The 23110-nt window shown below is 49.6% G+C and overlaps 1 protein-coding gene across 2 annotated transcripts in view; it reads left to right on the top strand.

Moving 5' to 3' along the window:
- Positions 1-21329, top strand: part of FBRS (fibrosin) — a 31903-nt gene extending 10574 nt beyond the window's left edge. Inside the window, exons 10-18 of one of the 2 annotated variants that reach the window (XM_073350394.1) lie at positions 4549-4644; positions 4937-5005; positions 5091-5120; positions 5379-5450; positions 17728-17860; positions 18178-18261; positions 18427-18510; positions 19093-19312; positions 19666-21329. In XM_073350394.1, the coding sequence (XP_073206495.1) occupies positions 4549-4644; positions 4937-5005; positions 5091-5120; positions 5379-5450; positions 17728-17860; positions 18178-18261; positions 18427-18510; positions 19093-19312; positions 19666-20320 (1443 nt within the window). In that variant the 3' untranslated portion in view covers positions 20321-21329. The remainder of the gene's footprint in view (positions 1-4548; positions 4645-4936; positions 5006-5090; positions 5121-5378; positions 5451-17727; positions 17861-18177; positions 18262-18426; positions 18511-19092; positions 19313-19665) is intronic. The other variant, XM_073350395.1, reaches the window with a different exon arrangement.
- Positions 21330-23110: the final 1781 nt, after the last annotated feature.

Raw genomic sequence — 23110 nt, 5'->3', positions numbered from 1 at the left:
GCCACCCTTACTTCTGGGCTGCTGCTGGCGGCGGCTCTGCCTTCAGAGCTGGGCTCCTGGCCAACAGCTGTCGCTCTCCAGCTGCCCAGTTCTGAACGCAGCGCCGCCGCCAGCAACTGCACAAAAGTAAGGGCAGCAGGACCGCAACCCCCCTTACAATAACCTTGCGACCACCGCACAACTCCTTTTTGGGTCAGGATCCCTACAATTACAGCACTGTGAAATTTCAGATTGAAATAGCTGAAATCATGTAATTAATGATTTTTAAAATCCTATGACCGTGAAATTGACCAAAATTTACCTTGAATTTGGTAGGGCCTAATAATCATGTAAATTACACCAAACTGAACTCTCTTGTTGACTGCATACCTGCGGAGCATAGAGAGCAATTCCAGGCAATTATTGCAGAGGGCCAGCTGCTTGCCAGAACATCACGACAAGCCTCCCTCAACGCTGTTGATATTGCTGCCCATTCGATCTCTGCAGTGGTAGTTCTGAGAAGGGCTTCCTGGCTCCAGCTCTGGATTTCTGAAAGAGGAGCCGAATACAGTGGAAGACCTTCCTTTTGATTCGTGTAAACTGTTTGCAGATGGGACAGATGAATCTCTGAGCACATTAAAGGACTCTAGGGCTACTTTGTGTTCTCTTGGAATCTATACGCCTGCCCAGAAGAGATGGTTTACCAAATCCGGTACAGCTCAGATATCCCGTCCAGCTCAATTCCTGATCTCTGAGGCTGTGAGAACCATATCAGAAGACACCCAAATTCCAGAGAGGGAAGCCATCCAACTCTCAGCCTTCTGCCTTCCACCATTCTACCTCCCCGCGACAATTCTGATGGGCTGGTTGAGATTCTGAATTACCACCCTCCTCCTTACCAGCTCCACCAATTCCACTGCTTTCCTCCCTTTGGCAACCACCTTTACTTCTTCAGGCAAGTTTGGGAGTCGATCCCTACAGTTAGATGGGTTTTGGAGATCTTCTCCACAGGGTACACCATCCCTTCCACATCTGACCAGCCCCCCTTCTCCATCCCTTTTCAGGGACCCCTCTCACAGGAGCTTCCTTTGTCAGGAAATAGCCTCTCTCCTACACTCGGGTGCTATAGAACCAGTTCCCATGAAGCACAGAGGAAAGGGGTTTTAGTCCAGGTACTTCCTAGTACCAAAAAAGAATGGCCTTGGGAGACCCATCCTAGATTTGAGGCTACTCAACACTTAGGTGAAGGCACAAACTTTCAAAATGGTGACACGTGCAGTGTTAATTCCATCACTAGATCCAGGGGATTGATTCTCAGCCCTCGACCTTCAGGATGTGCATTTCCACATTGCGATCCACCCATCTCACAATAGACATTTTACTGTCAGCTGGGACCACTGTCAGTACCAGGTGCTCCCTTTCAGCCTGTCCTCTGCCCCAAGGGTCTTTTCGAAAGTCATGTCCGTAATAGCAGCACAGCTCCGCAGGAAATGTATTCTAGGGTTCCCTTACCTGGATGATTGGCTGCTGAAGGGTCGCTCCCTGGAGCTGACTTCATGGGCCACTTCCAAAGCCTCAACTTGGGCCTACAACTGAACATTCAAAAATCCCCTTCATCTCCTGTGCACAACTTGGCATTCATAGGAGCGCATCTTGACTCAGTAACAGCAAGAGCATACCTCCTGCACTGGTGTGTGGCCCTTTCCAACACCGCCAATATGATCCAGCTCAGCACCCAAACTTCGGTCAAGAACTGTCTTCAATTGTTGGGGCACATGGCAGCTAGTAGATCACGCAAGACTCTGAATGTACTGCCTTCAGGGGTGGCTCAGGAGTGTTTAGTCACCAAACAGACACAGTTTAAATATGCTTCTTTCCATACCCACTTGCATAAAACAGTCCATCAGTTGTTGGAAAGACCATCACAGCGTGTGTGCAGGAGTCCCATTTGTACGTCTTTTCCCAATGGTCATCATAATGACCGATGCCTCCATGCTAGGGTGGGGAGAGCATCTGGATGCTCACATGGCCCTAGGCAAATGGACGTCACAAGAGACCATGCTATGCATCAGCCTCCTGGAGCTCAGAGTGGTCAGATACGCCTTTCTCCAGTTTCTACCACTAATCAGGGGCAAGTACATAAAAGTCGTGACGGACAACATATGCATGTTTTATATTAACCGGCAAGGAGAAGCAAGATCCCCCCTCCCTCTGCACTGAGGCTGTCAAGCTCTGGAGTTGGTGATTATGCAATCGGAGAGTCTTCACAGCACCCTGTCTTCCAGGGTTGCAGAATGTGACCGTGGATACTCTCAGCAGGCACTTCTTCCAAGACCACGAGTGAGAAATAGATTCCAGCACATTACACTACATATTCTGGTAATGGGGCACCTCCCAGATAGGTCCCAAACTGGAAAAGGACGCTCGATTGGCAGATCGAGATTTCCAATCCACCACAGTGATAAACAAGAGATGTGTCTAGTTTTGCTCCAGAGGCAGAATGGGTCACTGATTCCTGTGAGATGCCTTCATTGGTCATCGGATTGACTGCATGTATTCCCACTGACTCCTCTGATAGCCAAAGTTCTGCTCAAAATAAAAAAGGACAGAGCCAGAGTCATCCGAATAGTTTTAATCAGGCCCAGACAAACATCATTTCTTTACCTGATACAGCGGATTGTTTGCTCACTGATCACTCTCCACATTGCTCCTCACCTGCTCTCCCAGGAAGGGCTGGAAGATCCTTAACCCCAATCTTGGAGAGCTTCATTTTAAAGCACTGTTGGCTCATGAGATTAGAGACTTACCTCCTCTCAGCAGGCTAAGGAATACTGTTACACAGCAGAAAACAGTTTATTTCCTACACGTACTCTCCAAAATGGGAAGATTTGTCTGTTGGTGTGACCTCCGACATATTCCACCGACCTCATCACTGCCAGATATACTGGACTGTATCCTAATGCTAAAAATTTTGGGACTATTGCTGAGTTCCATTAGAGCCATCCCAGCTTTCCATTCTCCAATAGAGGGCTATTCTGTTCTTGCCCAGGGGGGTTCCCCAGAGGTTCCTCAGGGGGCTCAGAAATCAGAATCGGTCAGTCAAGTGTCCTAATCCGATTTCGGCCCTCAATCTGGTTCTTAAATGCCTTTCAAGATCACAGTTTAAACTGAGCTACCTGCTCCATTTATCAATGAAAACAACATTCCAGGTAGCCATCCCATCGGCACAGCTGCTTGGGGGACATGCCACAAAGGCCCTTTTTCACCAAATTTTTTAAGGATGAGGTCACATTATGACACCACCTCGAATTTTTACCGCAAGTTTCCTCTGAGTTCCATATTAACCAACCCATTCACCTGCTGATTTTCTACCCTAAACCTCACCTAGATAAACAAGAAGCATTGCTGCACACTCTTGACCTTGGAAGAGCCCTGGCCTCCTATCTGGAAAGGACTAACCCCTTCAGAAAGACCCCCAAATTGTGTGTCTCACTCGCAGATAGATCAAAAGGGCCTGGAGTCTCTAATCAAAGACTTGCCAAGTGGATATCTGACTGCATTAATTCTTTGTACAAATTTTGTAATATTCAGGCACCTCCGGACATATGAACTCCCTCTACGAGGTCCATTTTCACCTCTACTATATTTCTCAAAAAAGTGCCCGTGATTGAAATATGTAAGGCTGCTACTTGGGTTTCTATATGCACGTTCACAGAACGCTTGTCAATAACTCACAACTCTGCTTCTGATGCTGTGTTTGGCTCAGCTGTACTTCCTTCCGTACTGGACTCGACTCTGAAGCCTGCCCCATCCTTAGAGGGAATTGCTTGGTAGTCACCTGGAGTGGTGAACCCACAGGGACACTACTCCGAGAAGAAGAGACGGTTACTCACCCTGTGCAGTAACCGTGGTTCTTCGAGATGTGTTCCACTCCCCGCCCCCCTTCCCCTTCCCTTCAGAGTTCTCTGCTATGGAGCTTCATGGTAGAGACAGAGCTGAGGGCGGTTTGCCCATGCAGTGCTATATGACAACGGCCCGGGGCACTGCTATGAGAAATCTCCAATCAAAGGCAAGGGGGCGCAAGCACACCTAGAGTGCAGCACCCGGAGGGGGACACATCTCGAAGAACCACAGTTCCTGTCCAGGGTGAGCAACCGTTTCTTCCCGGGGGCTGGCTGTAATGGTGGGGAACAGGGCTGTGTCTCGGTGCTTCCCAGGGGCTAGGATATGGGCTGTGTCTCGGCAGCTGGGATATAGCCAGAGGACAAGACCATGTCTCGGTGCTGGGGCATCGCGGTGGGGGACAGGGCTGCGTCTTGGGGTTGGGGGTTCCTGGGAATTGGGATATAACCGGGAGGATGGGGACGTGTCTCAGTGCTGGGGGTTCCCAGGTGCTGGGATATAGTGTGGGTGGGGGAGGCTGGGCCATGTTGTAGTGCTGGGTGTTCCCGGGGGTTGAGGTCCGAGGTCCCAGGGTGCTGCTTATTCCCCAGGGACTAGGAGACCCCTGCAGTGATGGTGCTTCCATTGCCACTCAGTGAGCTCTCCATGCCCTCTCTCTCCTCCTAGTTCTATGCCACGTTCCCTCCCACCGTGTCTGGGATCCCACCTGTCCTGCCCCCTGCTGTTTCCTTTGGCTCCCTGCAGGGGGCTTTTCAGCCTAAGGTGAGCAGGGAAGTAGACGTTGTCCATTCCCAGCTCTGGGAGGGGAGTGGGGCCTAGAGGGTTAAAGCTGGGGGGAAGGAGGGGTTAGCGGCTGGGAGCCAGAACTCGTGGGTTCTATCCCTGCTCTGGCAGGCTAGTGGGATCTCATGGATTAGAGCGGGAGGGTGCGGGGGGACGCTGGAAGTCTAGGTGATTGTGCGGGAGGGATGGGAGGGAGGACTCTATCTTGGCTCTGGCTGTGGTAGGGGGATTTGTTTGTTTGTAGCCTCCTGACGCCCTGTTCTCTCCCCAGAGCACTAACCCAGAGCTGCCATCGCGGCTGGGAGCTGTCGCCCCCTCTTTATCCCAGAAAGGGGGTCAGGTGAGCGGGTCAGTGGGCTGGTTGCGTGGCGTGGGGGTGTGGGCACGGATCCCTGTCTAACTGCCCGCTCTCTGTCTTTTTGTAGCTCACGGACCCTTTCAGACCCTCCCTGAGGGTAAGTAACCACGTGTACCAATCCTGTAACTTCACTTGTTGCAGCAGGGGGTGCTGTGAGAAATGGGTCATGGGGGGAATAGGCCAGTGTGTGCCCAGCAGGGGGCGCTGGGAGGAACGGGTCATGGGGCAGGGGAATAGCCCATCTTGTGCCCAGCAGGGGGCGCTGTGGGGAATGGGTCACAAAGGGGGAATAGCCCAGGCGGGGGCACTGCCCTGGTGTGTCCCAGGAGCTGATGCTTTCCCATCTTTCTTGTAGAAGCCTGGCAAATGGTGCTCCATGCACGTCCGCGTGGCCTACATGATCCTGCGGCACCAGGAGAGGATGAAGGTAGAGTCGTGGTGGTGCCCTTTCTAGGCCCCAGTGGGCACTGCAGGGGACAGCAGATCCTGACCAGTAGCGCCCCCTGCAGTACCAGTGCTGGGCAAGAGCACAGCTGGGATCCTGCACTCATAGTCTGGGAGCATAATGTAGTAAAAACTCATTCTGGGGGCACCTTAGCCATAGAAAGGCAAGAGAGGTGTCAGCTGAGTCTTAACTATCTCCAGAATTATCAGTTCAGTGGTTTCACCCTCTGCAGCATGGCAGGGGGCACTCTTTGCCCCCGCCTCCAGATCTAGAGCTTCCAGTTGGTGGGAATTTTGTTAATACTGTGTCATCAGAAATGAGTCCAGTTGGGTATCACTCAAAAGCCCTTTCTCCCTCTAACACAACAGTACCAAACGTAACAAACCTAGAGCATTTAAATGGATCCGGTCAAACTAACCTGATATCTTTTTTTTTTTTTTTTTTTTTAAATGAGATTACAAGTTTGATCAATAAAGGTATCAGGTTTTATTTAACTGTACTTTAACCTGGGATGTATTGGTTACATAAAAAAGACATGGTTCTTTGGTAATTCTAGGGAAGTTAGCCTTGACATGTAGGACTGAAAACATGTTTTCATCAAAGTCATCATCGGGGTCCTCTCAGTCTAGGCACATTGTCACACTGATCCTTGTTCGTGCCGAACTCTCACATCTCTGTACAGGCAGGCTGCTGGCCAGACATTTGCAGGGTGATGAGTATCTGGGCTGTGCATGTGAGCGTTTGATTAACTAAGGATGGATTCAGGAGCACGCGGTATTTTACACACAACTGGTGTGGTCACTCCACCTGTGCCTGAGAGGAGGAGGGTAGTTTTGGATGCACATGATCATCTTTGAGCCATTCCGTGCTTGATGATTTGCACTTCTGGTAGCAGGTATAAATGCACCCCTTGTCGGTGGCAGTTTATGTCTGTTGGTCTGCTTCTTGGCAAACATCCACACTGTAACTCTGCAAGTGTTGTAATGTTGATCTTCAAGTGGTAAACTCAGCATGTGAACACCTCCAGTGCACTTATGATGTAAGAATGGCCACACTGGGTCAGACCAATGGTTCACCTAGCCCAGTAGCCTGTCTTCTGACAGTGGGCAATGCCAGGTGCTTCAAAGAGAATGAACAGAACAGCTCATCATCACATGATCCATCCCTTGTTCTCCAGTCGCAGCATCTGGCAGAGGCTTAGGGACACTCGGAGCGTGGGGTCGTATCCTTGACTATCATGGCTAATAGTCATCGCTGGACCTATCCTCCATGAACTTATCTAATTAAATTATTTTTTTAATCCATTTATAGTTTTCGCCTTCACAGCATCCCCTGGCAATGAGCTCCGCAAGTTGACTGCGTTGTGTGAAGTACTTCCTTTTGTTTGTGTTAAACCTGCTGCCTGTTCATTTCATTGGGTGACCCCTGGTTCCTGTGTTATGTGCAGGGGGAAAAAACACTTCCTTATTCACTTTCTCTCCTATCCTCCCTTGGTCGTCTCTTTTCCAAGTTAAATAGTCCCAGTCTTTTAACTCTCCTCATATGGAAGCTGTTCTATACCCCTAATCATTTTTGTTGCATTTCTCTGTACCTTTTCCAATTCTAATGTGTCTTTTTTGAGATGGGGTGACCAGAACTGCATGCAGTATTCAAGGTGTGGACATACCATGGATGTATATAGCGGCATTATGGTATTTAGTGTGTTATCGATCCCTTTCCTAATGGTTCTTAACATTCTGTTCGCTTTTTTGACTGCCACTGCACATTGAGAGGATGTTTTCAGAGAACTATCCACAATGACTCCAAGATCCCTTTCTTGAATGGTAATAGCTAGTTTAGACCCTATCATTTTATATGTATAGTTGGGATTATGTTTTCTAATGTGCATTTGCATTATCAACGTTGAATTTCAACTGTCATTTTGTCGCCCAGTCACCCAAGTTTTGTGAGATTCCTTTGTATCGCTTCGGAGTCTGCTTTGGACGTAACTATCTTGAGTAATTTTGAATCATCTGCAAATTTTGGCACCTCACTGTTTACCCCTTTTTCCAGATCATTTCTGAATATGTTGAACGGCACTGGTCCCAGTACAGACCCCTGGGGGACCCCACTATTTACCTCCCTCCATTCTTAAAACTGACCATTTATTCCTACCCTTTGTTTCCTGTCTTTTAACCAGTTACTAGTCCATGAGAGGACCCTCCCTCTTATCCCGTGACAGCTTAGTTTGCTTAAGAACCTTTGGTGTGAGGGGCCTTGTCAAATGTTTTCTAAAAGTCTAAGTACACTATATCCACTGGATCACCCTTGTTCACATGCTTGTTGACCCCCTCAAAGAATTTTAGTAGATTGGTGAGGCATGATTTCCCTTTACAAAAGCTGTGTTGACTCTTCCCCAACAAATCATGTTCATCTATGTGATTGATAATTCTGTTCTCTACTGTAGTTTCAAACAATTTGCCCAGTATTGAAGTTAAGCTTACCAGCCTGTAATTGCCAGCATTGGCTCGGGAGCCTTTTTTAAAAATTGGTGTCACATTAGCTATCCTCCAGTCATCTGGTACAGAAACTGATTTAAATGATAGGTTACAAACTACAGTTAGTAGTTCTGCAATTTCATATTTGAGTTCCTTCAGAACTCTTGGATGATACCATCTGGTCCTGGTGACTTATTACTGTGTAACTTATCAGTTTGTTCCCAAACCTTCTCTATTGACGTCTTAATCTGGGATAGTTCTTAAGATTTGTCACCTAAAAAGAATGGCTCAAGTGTGTGGATCTCCCTCATATCTTCTGCAATGAAAACCAATGCAAAGAGTTAATTTAGCTTCTCCTCAATGTCCTTGTCTTCCTTGTGTGCTCCTTTAGCACCATGATCCTCCAGTGGCCTCATTTTTAGCAGGTTTCCTGCTTCTGATATACTTAAAAAATATTTGGCTGTTAGTTTTTGTGTCTTTTGCCAGTTGCTCTTCAAATTCTTTTTTGGCCTGACTAATTATATTTTTACACTTTATTTGCCAGAGTTTATGTTCCTTTTTATTTTCCTCATTTGACGTCCAACTTTTAAAGTATGCCTTTTTGCTTCTAACTGCTTCTTTTACTCTGTTTAACCACGGTGGCATTTTTTGGGCCCTCTTACTATTCTTTTTAATTTAGAGTATACATTTAATTTGAGCCTCTGTTGTGTTTTTAAAAAGTTTCCCTGCAGCTTGCAGGCATTTTATTCTTGTGACTGTTCTTTTCAATTTCAGTTTAACTAGCTTCCTCATTTTTGTGTAGTTCCCCTTTCTGAATCTAAATATCACTGTGGTGGGTTTCTTTGGTATTCCTCTTCCTTCCTTCCTTCCCACCCCACCCCTGGATGTCAAATTTAATTACGTTATGGTCACTGTTACTGAGTGGTTCAGTTATAGTCGCTTCTTGGACCAGATCCTGTGTTCCGCATAGGACTATATCAAGAATTGTCTCTCCCCTTGTGGGTTCCAGGACTACGTGCTCCAAGAAGCAGTCATTAATGGTGTCTAGAAGTGTTATTTCTTCATCCCATCCTGAGGTGAATGTACCCAGTCAATATAGGGATAGTTAAAATCCCCCATAGTATTGAAGGTTTTTTCTATTTTAATAGCTTTTTTAATCTCCCCGAGCATTTTACAGTCACCATTCTGGTCCAGTGGTCGGTAATATATCCAGGGCCGTCCTTACCCATACGCAAAGTACGCAGCTGCGTAGGGCACCCGGAAATTTGGGGCACCACATTTCCTGGTGCCCTGCGCAGCTGCGTGCTGCTCCAGCCCCTGCCCTGCCCAGCTCCGCCCCCATTCCCCTGAGCTCCGCAGCAGGGCAGGGCCTGCACTCACCGGCGGCAGGAAGTGCAGTGACCCGGCCCCAGCCATGCCTCTGGTGAGTGCTGGGGGGTGGTTCCCCCCTCCCCCCGTCCCCCAAGGGCCCCAGAATTGCTAGGGATGGACCTGAGTTTATCCCTACTGCTATACTTTTATTACTCAGCATGGAATTTCTATCCATAGAGATTCTATAGCAAAGTTTATTTCATTTAAGATGTTTACTATATTTGACTCTGTGCTTTCTTTCACATATAGTGCCACTCCTCTACCAGCATGACCTATTCTGTCATTCTGATATATTTTGCACACTGGAATTACTTTTGTCCCATTCATTGTCATTGTTCCACCAAGTTTCTGTGATGCCTATAATATCAATATCCTCATTTAATACCGGGCACTCAAATTCACCCATGTTAGTATTTAGACGTCTACCATTTATATACAAGTACTTATAAAATGTGTCACTTTTTAGTTGTCTGCCTTCATGTGATGTACTTCAACGGGACTCCTTTTCATTTGACTTAAAAGAAAAGGAGTACTTGTGGCACCTTACAGACTAACAAATGTATTTGAGCATAAGCTTTCATGAGCTTGCGAAAGCTTATGCTCAGATAAATTGGTTAGTCTCTAAGGTGCCACAAGTTCTCCTTTTCTTTTTGCGGATACAGAATAACACGGCTGCTACTCTGAAACTTTTCATTTGACTGTTTCTCTTGCGTTCCTACCTGTACTTTATCAACTTCTATTCTCTACTCTTTACTAGAATATAGAGAGTTCCAGTTAATAGATCCTCCCCATGGGATGTCTCTGTCCAAACCATGTGCTCCTCTGCACCTGTTGGCTTTTCTCCAGCCCTTAGTTTAAAAACCTCATTGGTGACTCTCACAGCTGTTTTGAGCACCTTTGGACAAGGAGAGAGGTGAATTAAATGCCTTCCAGTAAGATAATTTGGTCTTCCCAGTCAACCTTCCAGTAGTGTCCCATCTTGAAAGGGCATGGAAACGTGCCAGTGGGTAGCATTTAATGGTCCGAGTGATAGGAACACCTCTCTGAGGGATATACAGCGATTCTGTTCCCCAGAAGAAGCAGGCACAAAAGCAGAACCTGGAACATCTGTGTCTTGTGCAAAACTCTCTGGAGTTTAGTAGCACCTCTTTCTCTGTGGCTTTGATGGCATGCAAGATAATTTTAGCCTCAGCCACCTCATGGGAACTATGAAGAAACTCCACTGAACAGTGCAAGGCAGCAGGTTCATTACACCATACAACCATGATATTCTTCCATCAGTTCTTTGCATGTTGGAGCATTGTCCCTGCAGTGTACACTGTTAACTCATCCTTCATGCAAGTACGAGACTGTAGCTTCTTCATTGTGAAAGTGGAGATGTTTGTGGAGTCAATTATTTTGTATCAGACAGGGGCAGTATCTCCTTTCTGGTAATATTGTTAATTGATTCCCCCTCGTACGTGTCAAACATGAGCTGGAGTTTATCATAGGTCCAGTATTTTCTCTGTAGCTTCATAATGAAATGTTCAGCCAAATCTTGGCAGGTGTTACCAGGCTCTGGTTTGTCAGGACCTTGTACCTCAGCCATACCATCTCTGATTGCTATGCTGAATGGCCTCTGCTGGCGTAAGGCACCAGTCATGTTGTCAGTAGGTGCTGGCTGAGGAAGCCCAGATGAGATGTGCTTTAGTTTGCTTCTTGTCTGGTACATATGCATTGTTCTATCACGTTCAAATGTAGATTGTGGTACCACGAAGAACTCGTACGTTCCCAAAGTCTCATGTAGATCAACAAGCTGCGATCTGGACGCAGCCAGGATATGAGCAGACAATGACCTGTCTGGTTAGCCTTTCACGCTGACTTCCTTCTTGCGTTTGAGCACAGCTTTAGCCTACTGTTCTTGATTGGAGCCTATAGATTGACACGGTCTTGGATAAGTGTTTGGGTTTTGAAGTCTTTATGCACGTCGTGGCCCACAGTATTCATTTGACCGAAACCTTTAGCTATATCATCCCTGAAGGCTGTTATTCCTGAGCTCCAGTCTGTTATATGTAAATGGATTGCCAGTGCAAGTAAGCTCATCATGTAGCTTTACAGTTACCCCTTCTTGGCATTTAACAACACCTAACGAATCCAGATGGTGCTTGGCTACTTCTGGGGAAATCATCCCAGCCATGCTTAATGTTTCGTTCGAAATTGGATGGAGTCCTGTCATTGTGAGGAAAACCCAGAAAAGAACATTTGGATGCTGTTATGCCCACCAATCCCCCCAGTGCCTTTCAGTGCTCTGTTTTCTTGTTCTAGTTTTTTGTCTGAATCAAGTGCACAGAAGGGAACTGGCGACCTTTTAACAACCCAAATTCCTTTTCTAAATTCCTCCCTAAATACATCTCTTATTTCAGCAAGGAACTAGGCAACCGTTGCAGAATATTTGGATACTTTAGATGTATTCAAGTAGGCAGGGCCTGATGAAAGTCATTGTAGGGTACTTAAGGAACTAGCTGAAGCAATCTTAGACCATTAGCAATTATCTCTGAGAATTCCTGGAGGAAGGGTGATCTCCCAGAAGAATGGAGGAGGACAGCCACAGTACATATCTTTAAAAAGGGGAACAAAGAGGACCCGGAGAATTGTAGACCAATCAGCTTAACTTCAATACCTGGAAAGATACTGGAACAAATAATTAAACAATCAGTTTGTAAGCACCTGGAGGATAATAGGGTTATAAGGACTAGCCAGCATGGGTTTAGAACATAAGAATGGCCATACTGGGTCAGACCAAAGGTCCATCCAGCCCAGTATCTTGTCTATTGACAGTGGCCAATGCCAGATGCCCCAGAGGGAGTGAACCTAACAGGTAATGATCAAGTGATCTCTCTCCTGCCATCCATCTTCACCCTCTGACAAACAAAGGCTAGGGACACCATTCCTTACCCATCCTGGCTAATAGCCATTAATGGACTTAACCTCCATGAATTTATCCAGTTCTCTTTTAAACCCTGTTATAGTCCTAGCCTTCACAGCTTCTTCAGGCAAGGAGTTCCACAGGTTGACAGTGCGCTGCATGAAGAACTTCCTTTTATTTGTTTTAAACCTGCTACCCATTAATTTCATTTGGTGGCCCCTAGTTCTTATAGAAGGGAACAAGTAAATAACTTTTCCTTATTCACTTTCTCCACACCACTCATGATTTTAGATACCTCTGTCATATCCTCCCTTAGTCTCCTCTTTTCCAAGATGAAAAGTCCTAGCCTCTTTTATCTCTCCTCATATGGCACCCGTTCCAAACCCCTAATCATTTTAGTTGCCCTTTTCTGAACCTTTTCTAATGCCAGTATATCTTTTATGAGGTGAGGGGACCACATCTGTACGCAGTATTCAAGATGTGGGCATCCCATGGATTTATATAAGGGCAATAAAATATTCTCCGTCTTACTCTCTATCCCTTTTTTTTAATTATTCCTAACATCCCATTTGCTTTTTTGACTGCTTGTGCACACTGTGTGTATGTTTTCAGAGAACTATCCACGATGACTCTAAGATCTTTCTTCATTAGCTGTAGCTAAATTAGCTCCCATCATATTGTATGTATAGTTGGGGTTATTTTTTCCAATATGCATTACTTTACATTTATCCACTTTAAATTTCATTTGCCATTTTGTTGCCCAATCACTTAGTTTTGTGAGGTCTTTTTGAAGTTCTTCACAGTCTGCTTTGGTCTTAACTATCTTGAGCAGTTTAGTATCATCTGCAAACTTTGCCACCTCACTGTTTACCCCTTTCTCCAGATCATTTATGAATAAGTTGAATAGGATTGGTCCTAGGACTGACCCTTGGGGAACACCACTAGTTACCCCTCTCCATTCTGAAAATTTACCATTTATTCCTACCCTTTGTTCCCTGTCTTTTAACCAGTTCTCAGTCCATGAAAGGAGCTTCCCTCTTATCCCATGACAACTTAATTTCCATAAGAGCCTTTGGTGAGGGACCTTGTCAAAGGCTTACTGGAAATCGAAGTACACTATATCCACTGGATCCCCCTTGTCCACATGTTTGTTGATCCCTTCAAAGAACTCTAATAGATTAGTAAGACATGATCTCCCTTTACAGAAACCATGTTGACTTTTTTTCCCAACAATTTATGTTCTTCAACGTGTATGATAATTTTATTCTTTACTTTTGTTTCAACTAATTTGCCTGGTACTGACGTTAGACTTACCAGTCTGTAATTCTCAGGATCACCTCTAGAGCCCTTAAATATTGGCATTACGTTAGCTATCTTCCAGTCATTGGGTACAGAAGCTGATTTAAAGGACAGGTTACAAACTATGGTTAATCGTGCCGCAATTTCACGTTTGAGTTCTTTCAGAACTCTTGGGTGAATGCCATCTGGTCCTGCTGACTTGTTACTGTTCAGTTTATCAATTAATTCCAAAACCTCCTCTAGTGACACTCCAATCTGTGACAATTCCTCAGATTTGACACCTACAAACAATGGCTCAGGTTTGAGAATCTCCCTAACATCCTCAGCCGTGAAGACTGAAGCAAAGAATTCATTTAGTTTCTCTGCGATGCCTTTATGTTCTTTTAAGTGCTCCTTTTGTATCTCGATCGTCCAGGGGCCCCACTGGTTATTTAGCAGGCTTCCTGCTTCTGATGTACTTAAAAAAAAAAAATTTTTGTATTATCTTTTGAGTTTTTGGCTAGCTGTTCTTCAGACTCCTTTTTGGCTTTTCTAATTACATTTTTACATTTAATTTGGCAGTGTTTATGCTCCTTTCTATTTACCCCACTAGGATTTGACTTCCACTTTTTAAAAGATGCCTTTTTATCTCTCACTGCTTCTTTGACATGGTTATTAAGCCACGGTGGCTCTCTTTTAGTTCTTTGACTGTGTTTTTTAATTTGGGGTATACATTTAAATTGGGCCTCTATTGTGGTGTCTTTGAAAAGTGTCCATGCAGCTTGCAGGGATTTCACTCTAGTCACTGTATCTTTTAACTTCTGTTTAACTAACCCCCTCATTTTTGCATAGTTCCCCTTTCTGAAATTAAATGCCACAGTGTTGTGCTGTGGAGGTGTTCTTCCCACCACAGGAATGTTAAATGTTGTAATATTATGGTCACTGTTTCCAAGTGGTCCTGTTATAGTTACCTCTTGGACCAGATCATGCACTCCACTCAGGATTAGATCAAGAGTTGCCTCTCCCCTTGTGGATTCCTGTATCAGCTGCTCCAAGAAGCAGTCATTTAAAGTATCGAGAAATTTTGTCTCTGCATTTCGTCCTGAGATGACATGTACCCAGTCAATATGGGGATAATTGAAATCCCGCACTATTATTAAGGTTTTTATTTGGTAGCCTCGCTAATCTCCCTTAGCATTTCATCATCACTATCAGTGTCCTGGTCAGGTGGTCGATAATAGATCCCTACTGTTATATTCTTATTAGATCATGGAATTATTATCCATGGAGATTTTATGGAACATGTGGATTCATTTAAGATTTTTATTTCATTTAATTCTACATTTTCTTTCACACACAGTGCCTGCATTCTCTCCTACAGCTACCTAGGTTAATGACAGGGTTTTTGTTTAAATCAAGAAGTTTTGATTATAGTTTAATTTAAAGGTTTTAAAGAATGGCAAGTATACCTCCTCCCCTTTCCAAACTCCCTCTCGAAACTCCCTGGTCGCAAAGCACCCTAGTGGCTTTCTCAAGCCCTGGTGTTCTTGATAGCCCCGCCCTCTGACTGAGCCTCAGTCAATGAACAGAGACTTCTAGATTTCAAACCTTGTTTAGAAGCTCACAGCTTCCAGCTGCTGGCCGCAGCACGTGGTCCTTCAAACAAACAAACACAAGCTCAGCACACAGCAAGTAACCCCCAAACACAAACCCACACTACAGACAGCCACTTACCCCAAGGGTCCCATATTTGCTCCTCCTTCCCCTGAAGAACTCCCTCTCAAAACTCCCTGTTCGCAAAAACAAATAATGCCAAACCAAACTAATTTCCTTCAAGATGTGACCTATCTTGATTTTTAGTAAGGCTTTTAATATTGTCCACCGGACATTCTCATACACAAACTAGGGTAATGTGGTCTAGATGAAATTACCATGAGGTGGAAAGATTGTAGTCAAAGAGTAGTTATCAGTGGTTTGCTGGCAAACTGGGAGGGTGTATTTAGCGGTGTCCCACAGGAGTCATTCTTGGGTCTGATACTATTCAATATTTTCATTAATGACTTGGATAATGGAGTGGAGACTATGCTTATACATTTTCCAGATGTCACCAAGCTGGGAGGGGTTGCAAGCCCTTTGGAGGACAGGATTAGAATTCAAAACAACATTGACAAATTAGAGAATTTGTCTGAATTCAACAAGATGAAATTTAATAAAGATGAGTGCAAGGTACTTCACTTAGGAAGGAAAAATCAAAGGCCCAATGTGGGGAATAACTGGGTGGCTGCACTGCTGAAAAGGATCTGGGGGTTAGAGTGTGTTACAAATTGAATGAGTCAAGAAGGTGATGTAGCTGTGGAGAAGGCTAATATTGTTCTGGGGTGTATTAACAGGAGTGTCATATCTAAGACAAGGGAGGTAATTATCCCCCACTACTCTGCCCTGGTGAGGCCTTAGCTGGAGCACTGTGTCTAGTTCTGAGTTCTGCGCTTTAGGAAAGATGTGGACAAATTGGAGAGAGTCCAGAGGAGAACAACAAAAATGATTAAAAAGTTTTAAAACACCTGACCTAGGAGGAAAGGTTAAAAAAACTGGTCATGTTATTCTTGAGCAAAAAGTCAACTGAGAGAAGACTTGCTAACCATCTTCGAGTAGGGTAGGGGCTTGATCAGTTGTTCTCCGTGTCCACTGGAGCTAGGACAAGAAGCAATGGGCTTAAACTGCAGCCAGGGTGATGTAGGTTAGATATTAGGAAAAACTTTCTAACGCTAAGGGTCGTGAAGCTCTGGACCGGACTTCTGAGGGAGGTTGTGGAATCCCTGCCACTGGAGGTTTCAAAACGGGTTGGACAAACCCCTGTCTGCGATGGTCCAGGTTTACTCCGTCAAGGGCACCAGAACCTTTGTAGAAGTGGGCAGGGGAGAGGGCAGGCGACATATAACTGTGGGTAGTGGGGAACTACAGTTGAAAGGGGTTTTTTTGGCAGGGGGTGGGGGGCATGTGACCACCTCAGCAAGCTGTCCTGCTGCTTCCTTCCTCCCTGGGCTGCAGGGACACCTGGAGAGTGCAGATGCCAAGGGCAGCACTGTCTCTTTGCTGCAGGGCATCCCACCCCGAGGTGCCCCAAGAAATCTGGGGGTCCACGTAACCCCGCATGCCCCCCGACATGTCGCCTCTGGAAGGCCAAAGTGGATTCCTGTGCCCCTTCTCCCCTAAGCCTTGCACTCCCCTTCTGCACCCTCTCCCCATGTGGAACCCCTTGCCCTCCAGGCACTTGGTAAAGCCGGTCTTCTACCTCCAGCACGGAGATCGCCGGGACCCAGCCACATAGCCTGTCCCCCTGCCTTTCCTACCAGCCAGCATCTGCAGCACCATGATCAGCGCCCCTGCTGGTGCTTCTCCAGGCTTGCCTGATGCTGGCAGTTTGTGGATGGAGCCCAGTGACTTGTGACTGGATGTCTTAACCAGCGCCCCATTACACCTCTTTTCGTGTAATAATCCAGGCTGATAACAACGATGATCGACACCACTGAACTGCTTCTCTTTTGCTGATGACGCCAAATCAATGGGAAACTCTCCTTCCCTCTCTCGTAACCTTAGAAAAACGAATCCGGTCTTCTGGTCTGAGCATTAACTGCTACCACGGCATTGTCAGGCGAGGGCCCCAGTTTCACTTGTGGGGGGCTGCATGTTTCACATCCCTGGGTTAAAGTAGAATTAAAAAACCCCTTGGGTTTATCAATATTTTTCAATAACCCAAGACTAAATAATTGTTCTAGGTCTGACCCGTTGTGTGCGGGGAGAAAGGGCTTTTGAATGATACCCCACTCGACCCATTGCTGCTGACGTATTATCAAAACTTCCACCAACCAGAGGACCGAGAGCTGGGGGGACTGTGAGCCCATCACAGAGGGTGACACCCGTGAAATGAGGATTCTGTAGATTTTTTTTTTTTTTACGAATCCGATGACCCCTCCTTCACCTTTCTGCCATTAACTTTCCCCAGAATTACACGTGCTCCCAGACTGTCAGCTCTGGCCCATGGTTCCCAGAACTCCAGGAGGGCCCGTTCCCTAGCACCGAGGAACGTGAGCCCGGGGACTGATGCCATATGGAGCCCTGGGGAGTAACCTTGGGGGCGACCCTGCCTGGGTGGGGGTGGGCTAGATGGGTCCTGTGAGATGCAGTTAGGTCCCCCCCTTTGCTGACCTCCTTTCTCCCCTCTCCCCAGCTGATGCAGGGTGATCCCCACAAGCTGGATTTCCGGAACGACCTGATCACCTGCCTTCCTGGCACAGGGACCTTTGGAAGTCTGGCTCATGGCCAGGAGCTCACACGCCCCGCCACGCTCTTTACCCCTGCAGGTCAGCGCCTTCCAGGCCCCAAGATCCTGCAGCCACTGCCCCCCTCCCAGCCCTGGGTACCCAGGTTATTGGGAAAACTGGGCATAAGAGTGCCATGGGAGTTGGAGGCCTATCTGGGGGAGGGGATACTGGGCTGGTGGGGGACGTGGGGGCATTGGAGCCGATTGTGGGAGGGAAGAGACAGGCGACCCAGGGGCTGTGGGGGGTTGGGGCTCAGGCTGGGGGCGGGAGGGAGGGAGATGATCTAGACAAGGGCTGTGGGCCCAGTAGGGATGAACTCCTCTCAACCAATCTAATGCTCTTTCTGTCCTCCACAGGGGCTGTCCATCCAAGCTCTGGTGCCTCCTTTGGGCCCCCCAGCGCGCCACACAGCTCTTTCCTGGGCCCCAGCACACACCTTGGTAAGAGCTGGGGGTGGGGTACAGGGCACCAGGACTAGGCATGGAGTCAGGGGCTGCACATGAGGCACGTGGGCTGTGCTGCCCACGCCGGGGGTGGGGCATGAGGGCCCCGAGGGGCATTGCTGCGCCCATTCACCCCTCCCTTTCCTCCTCCTTGCTTTTCAGATCCTTTCAGCCGCCCCACCAGCTTCGCCGCGCTGGGGGCGCTCTCCAACGGGGCCTTCGGGGGCCTGGGGAACCCCGCCTTCAGTGAGTAGAGGGGGCGGGGCCACAAGCATGAGGGCGGACTCCAGTGCTGGGAAGGAGGGAGGACTGTTCTGTGCCCCATGTGGGGCGACCCCTCAGGGCCGAAGCCCACCTGGGAGGGAGCAGGACCTGCGTGGTGAGAGGCTGGGGGCGGAGCCGGTGAGGGAAAAGTTGTGGAGCCGGGTGAGCTCTCGGGAGTGAGACCCCCATGTGAGAGGAGGTGGGGCCTCAGTGAGCCCTGGGGAAGGGTTCGGGGCGGCACTGTGTCCAAGAGGGACAGTAATTGCCCAGGAACAACCCTGGGGCAGGGCCCGTGCTGGAGCGGGCAGGCGAGCCCCAGGTATTTCTGGGGGGAAGAGGGGCGGAGCCCGCACCTGAGGGGCGGGACCTATTCTCAGAACCTCTGTAAGCTAATCCCCTATGGAATAAGGCAGGGCCTGGATAGGGAAGGGACATGGGGGTGGGGCCTCCCTTGGCGGGGGTGGAGCCTACGTAGGGAGAGCCCTGGGGATGGAGCCCACTTTGGGAGCGGCGGAGTTAGGTCCTTTCCAGACTCATGTTCTGGTCTCTGTGTTCCCATCCCAGACTCCAGCTCCATGTTCGGACAGAAGGACAGCCCTGGGGCTCAGGCCTACGGCAGCCCCCACGACCCATGGAACCGGCTGCACCGCACGCCCCCCTCCTTCCCCACTGCCCCCGCCTGGCCCAAAGGGGGTGCTGGTGATGCAGCTGAGCGTGGACCGGCCCAGCACGAGAAGGAGCCGGACAAGCGGGAGGTGCCTGCCATAAAGGACGAGAAGGACAGGTATGAGGTGGGGGCAGGCCAGCTGGGTGGGTAGGGGTCAATGTAAGAGGGCCGGGGATGAGGGTTGCAGGGCTGGCTGAGGATTGTTGGGGGGTCAGGGTGGGATCGGTCAATGAGGTCCAGGTGCAGGAGCGGGGACTGATTCTGGGGAAGGGGGGGACGGGCTGGCTGGAGATTGGGAGGGGATCGGGGCTGGTGTGGGGGAGGAAGGAGATGGAACGGCTAGGGATTGAGGAGGGGGATGGGATGGCTTAGGAATGTGGGGGGATCAGGGACTGAGGAGGAGGGAGACGAGATGGAGATTGTGTTGGCCTCAGCCCAGTTCATGGCACTAACCCCCAGCTCTGTTCCAGGGACACCCTTTTCTCCAGGCCGCCCCCTCGTGCTTCGCCAGTGCCCCTCCCCACTAAGCACCCTGCATCCCTGGGGCTGGAAGACGGCCCCATGCGAGCACACAGTGAGCCAGGCCGGGAGCAGCGTTACGGCAGCCCAGTGGGGGGCCGGGCTTCACGCTCACCCTACCCTGACCCTGCCCTCAAGAAGGAGGTGAAGGTGAAGGAGGAGCCGGAGCTGGGTGTCCTAGAGGGGGCACTACGGGCGGGCGGGCCCTTCCCCGGGGCTCTGCATGTCTCCCACCCGTTGGGGGCGCTGGCTGTCTTCGAGCGGCCGCAGGGCTCCCCGTATCTGGTGGCTGGGCCGGCCCCCGGTGCCCCCTATGCTGCCCTGGAGGCCTGGCGGGAGCCCTACGCCCTGCCCCGCTATCTAGAGCGCGAGCTGCCCGAGGACTACGAGCGCGCACGACTCTATGGGCTGGGCCCGCACCCCCCGGGGCTGCTGGCCTACCCCCGGCATGCCACGCTGCTGGCCAAGGCCCCACCCCCAGAGGGGTTGCTTGGCGCCCCTCCGCCCCTCATCCCTGCCGTGCCCGGCGCCCGGCCCAGCTCCCCCCGCCGTGCCCCGGACCTCCGTGAGCTCACCACCGCCTACAAGGACCGGGACTCCAGATAATGATGCCTGTGGGTCCCAGGCCCTGGCATCAGAGATGGCATAACCTCCCCACACTGGGCTGGCTAGGATCCCCCCCACCCTGCCATTAGGGGCAGAATTCTCCCCTGCCCACCCCAGCATCAGGGGCAGCATGTCCTCCCCACGCCAGGCCAGTCAGCATCCCTCCCACCTAGCATCAGCACTGGTATCCACTCCCCCCAACGTGGCATCAGGTGCAGGATCCCTGCCCCCATCCCTTGGACTGGCCAGGATCAAGGGTGAGAGCGCTGAGGAAACTGCCCCCCTCCCAGCTGCTACACACGGTCAGAAGGGATGGGAGGCAGGACAGTGGGGTTCAGGGTGTGGCTGTGCCTCCCCATCTCCCCCTGGCCTGGCTGGGTCCAGGCGAAGGAGGGTTGGCATTGCGTGCCCCACGTTGTCCCATGGAGAGGGCTTGGGGGAGGAAGACCAGCTGTCGGGGTGTTCTCTACTGGACTGGTGGGGTTTAGATCTGGGTTGTTGGGATCATCCCAGGGCGGGTGGGGGTTAGAGGTGTGGGTTAAAGGGCGATTTCCCCAAGCTCATGGGGTTTCAGGGCAGGAGTCGGGCTTCAGGTTCCCCAAATCTCCCCATAAGTGGGGATTTTGGGGGGGTGTCTTGCTTTGCTCCCCTGTGGACTGGGGGGAGGGGGCAGGAGTGGAGCTGGGCCCCCCAGCCTAGTGTAAATAGGTCCCTGCTACCCTCAGGTGAGCTGGGTTTTGTACATTTATACCAGGTTTGAGGTGGTGATTTTAAAGGATCCCTCCCGCCCCTCTTCTCTCCCCTCATTTTTAATGTACTGCGCTTTTTTCTATTTCTGTATCGACGTTGTGACGCTCCCCTCCCTCTCCCAACTGGACCTGATCGGAAAGGGATAACACGGCTGCAGGGGAAGGGTAGTGGAGACCCCCGCCCCTTGCATTGGACACTGCCGGTTCCTCCCCTTCCTCTCCCCCCCTGTTTAATTAAACCCCAGATTGGTGCTTCTGGATGGATTACTCTTTGTGATTTCTTCTACCTGGGGACGGGTCAGGGATCCGAGTTATAATCCATGGCAGCAGGATCTGAACATGCCAGTGATTAAATATTCAGGCCCAGGGCTGGGAGTCTCTGGGGAGGAGTGGGCAGCTGGTGCCTTGATGCAGTAAAATGAGGGAAGCCATATGCGGGCTGATCCTGGGGTTCAGGCCCCAACCCAGGACACCTGGGTTCCATTCCTGGCTCCATTGCAGGCTGTGGGTGACCCTGGGCACGTCCTTAAATCTCTCTGGGCCATATCTGTAAAACGGGGAGAATTGTTCTTCCCTTTGTCGATTTAGATTGTGAGCTTCTTGGGGCGGGGACTCATATTCTCTCTCTCTGCGACACCCAGCACAATGGGGGCCCCAGTCTCAGTTGCAGTCTGGGCAGCACCCTCCACAATGGGAGCCCTGATCCATTTAGGGAGGGATTTGGGCAGAGCCTGGGGTGCTGGCAACCCCAATCCCGTGCAGGGTGAGGTCCATGTAGCCCCCAGCATGATAGGGCCATGATCCTGTGTGTGACAGATCTGTGCGGCCCCTGGTGTGATGCGGCCCCAATCCTGTGCAGGGATAGATCCGTGCAGCCCCAGTCTTGTGCAGGGAGGGGTCCGTGCAGCCCCTGGTGTGACATGGCCTCAAACCTATGTGGGGAAAGGGCCGCACGGCCCCTGGTAGATTGCAGCCCCAGTCCCAGTTAGGGAGGGGTCCCCACTGCCCCGGATGCAACAGCAGCCCTGATCTGCGTCGGAGAGGGGTCTGCATGATTGCTGGTATGCCAGTGTTCCTTTACAGCTGGAAAGACTCTCCCTCCCCCAGCTCTGGGAGGCTGCCGGAGCATTCTCCACCCAAGACCATGCTCCCCATCCCTCCTGTTCCACTAGTACAAAACTACAAGGGGACTGAAGCCCCCTGATTCCCTGCCCCATCCTTTGCAGGTAAGATCCACTGGCACCTGCCCCTAGATTTTCTCTGTGCTTCACTCCCGTGGCAGTTGCATTTTGGCAGGGCCGTGCCAGTGCATTGCAGGGGCGCTTGGCACGTGGGTGCTCTTTCTCTCTCCCCAAGAGCCTGCTACAGCAAGCAGAGTACAGGAGCAGCTGTGGAAGCCTGCAGCACTGACCAGGCCAGTAGGAGGTGCTTTATTGCTGGGGAAATGGTGACAGCAGAGAGGTCTGGGTATTTCTAAAATGAGGGGCTCCTCTCCCAACTACCAGCTGCTGACACAGCCCTGACCCTGAGCTTCCTCCATGTTGGGCATGCTCCAACCCAGAGCCAATCATGTTTAAGTGAGGTTCTGTATACAGAAGGAATGAAATAGGGTTGGTGGGAGGGCTGGGAGCTAAGACTCTTGGGTTCTATCCCCAGCTGTAGGAGGGGAATAGCATCTATTGATTAGAACATGGGGCACTGGGAGCCTTAAGGGTTCAGCAAATGGAAAAAATGCTCCATGTTACAGAGGATTACTAACAATTATCTATTGCAGTCAGGATGGGGCGCTCTACAGCCCAGGAGCTTATTCCTGGCCCCAAGAGTTTAGAATGGGCCTGCACTATCGCGGTGCAACAGCACTCCCGAGAATGGATAATTATCATTCGCAGTGCGGGGGACTTGTGACCCAACAGAACCTGAGGCTAGGGGTAGGGATGCCTCCTGTTGTGCAGTGATATGCTGACCCATTTCCCCCAGCAGATAGAGCCAAGAGCAATAAGGGAGTGAAGGGGGTGTTATTCATACTGAACAAAGCCTGTTC

The sequence above is a fragment of the Lepidochelys kempii genome, chromosome 6, assembly GCF_965140265.1.
Source record: "Lepidochelys kempii isolate rLepKem1 chromosome 6, rLepKem1.hap2, whole genome shotgun sequence".
Classification (NCBI taxonomy): Eukaryota; Metazoa; Chordata; order Testudines; family Cheloniidae; genus Lepidochelys; species Lepidochelys kempii.
The sequence above is the reverse complement of the archived record's forward strand: the minus strand, read 5'-3'. Positions and strand labels throughout refer to the sequence as shown.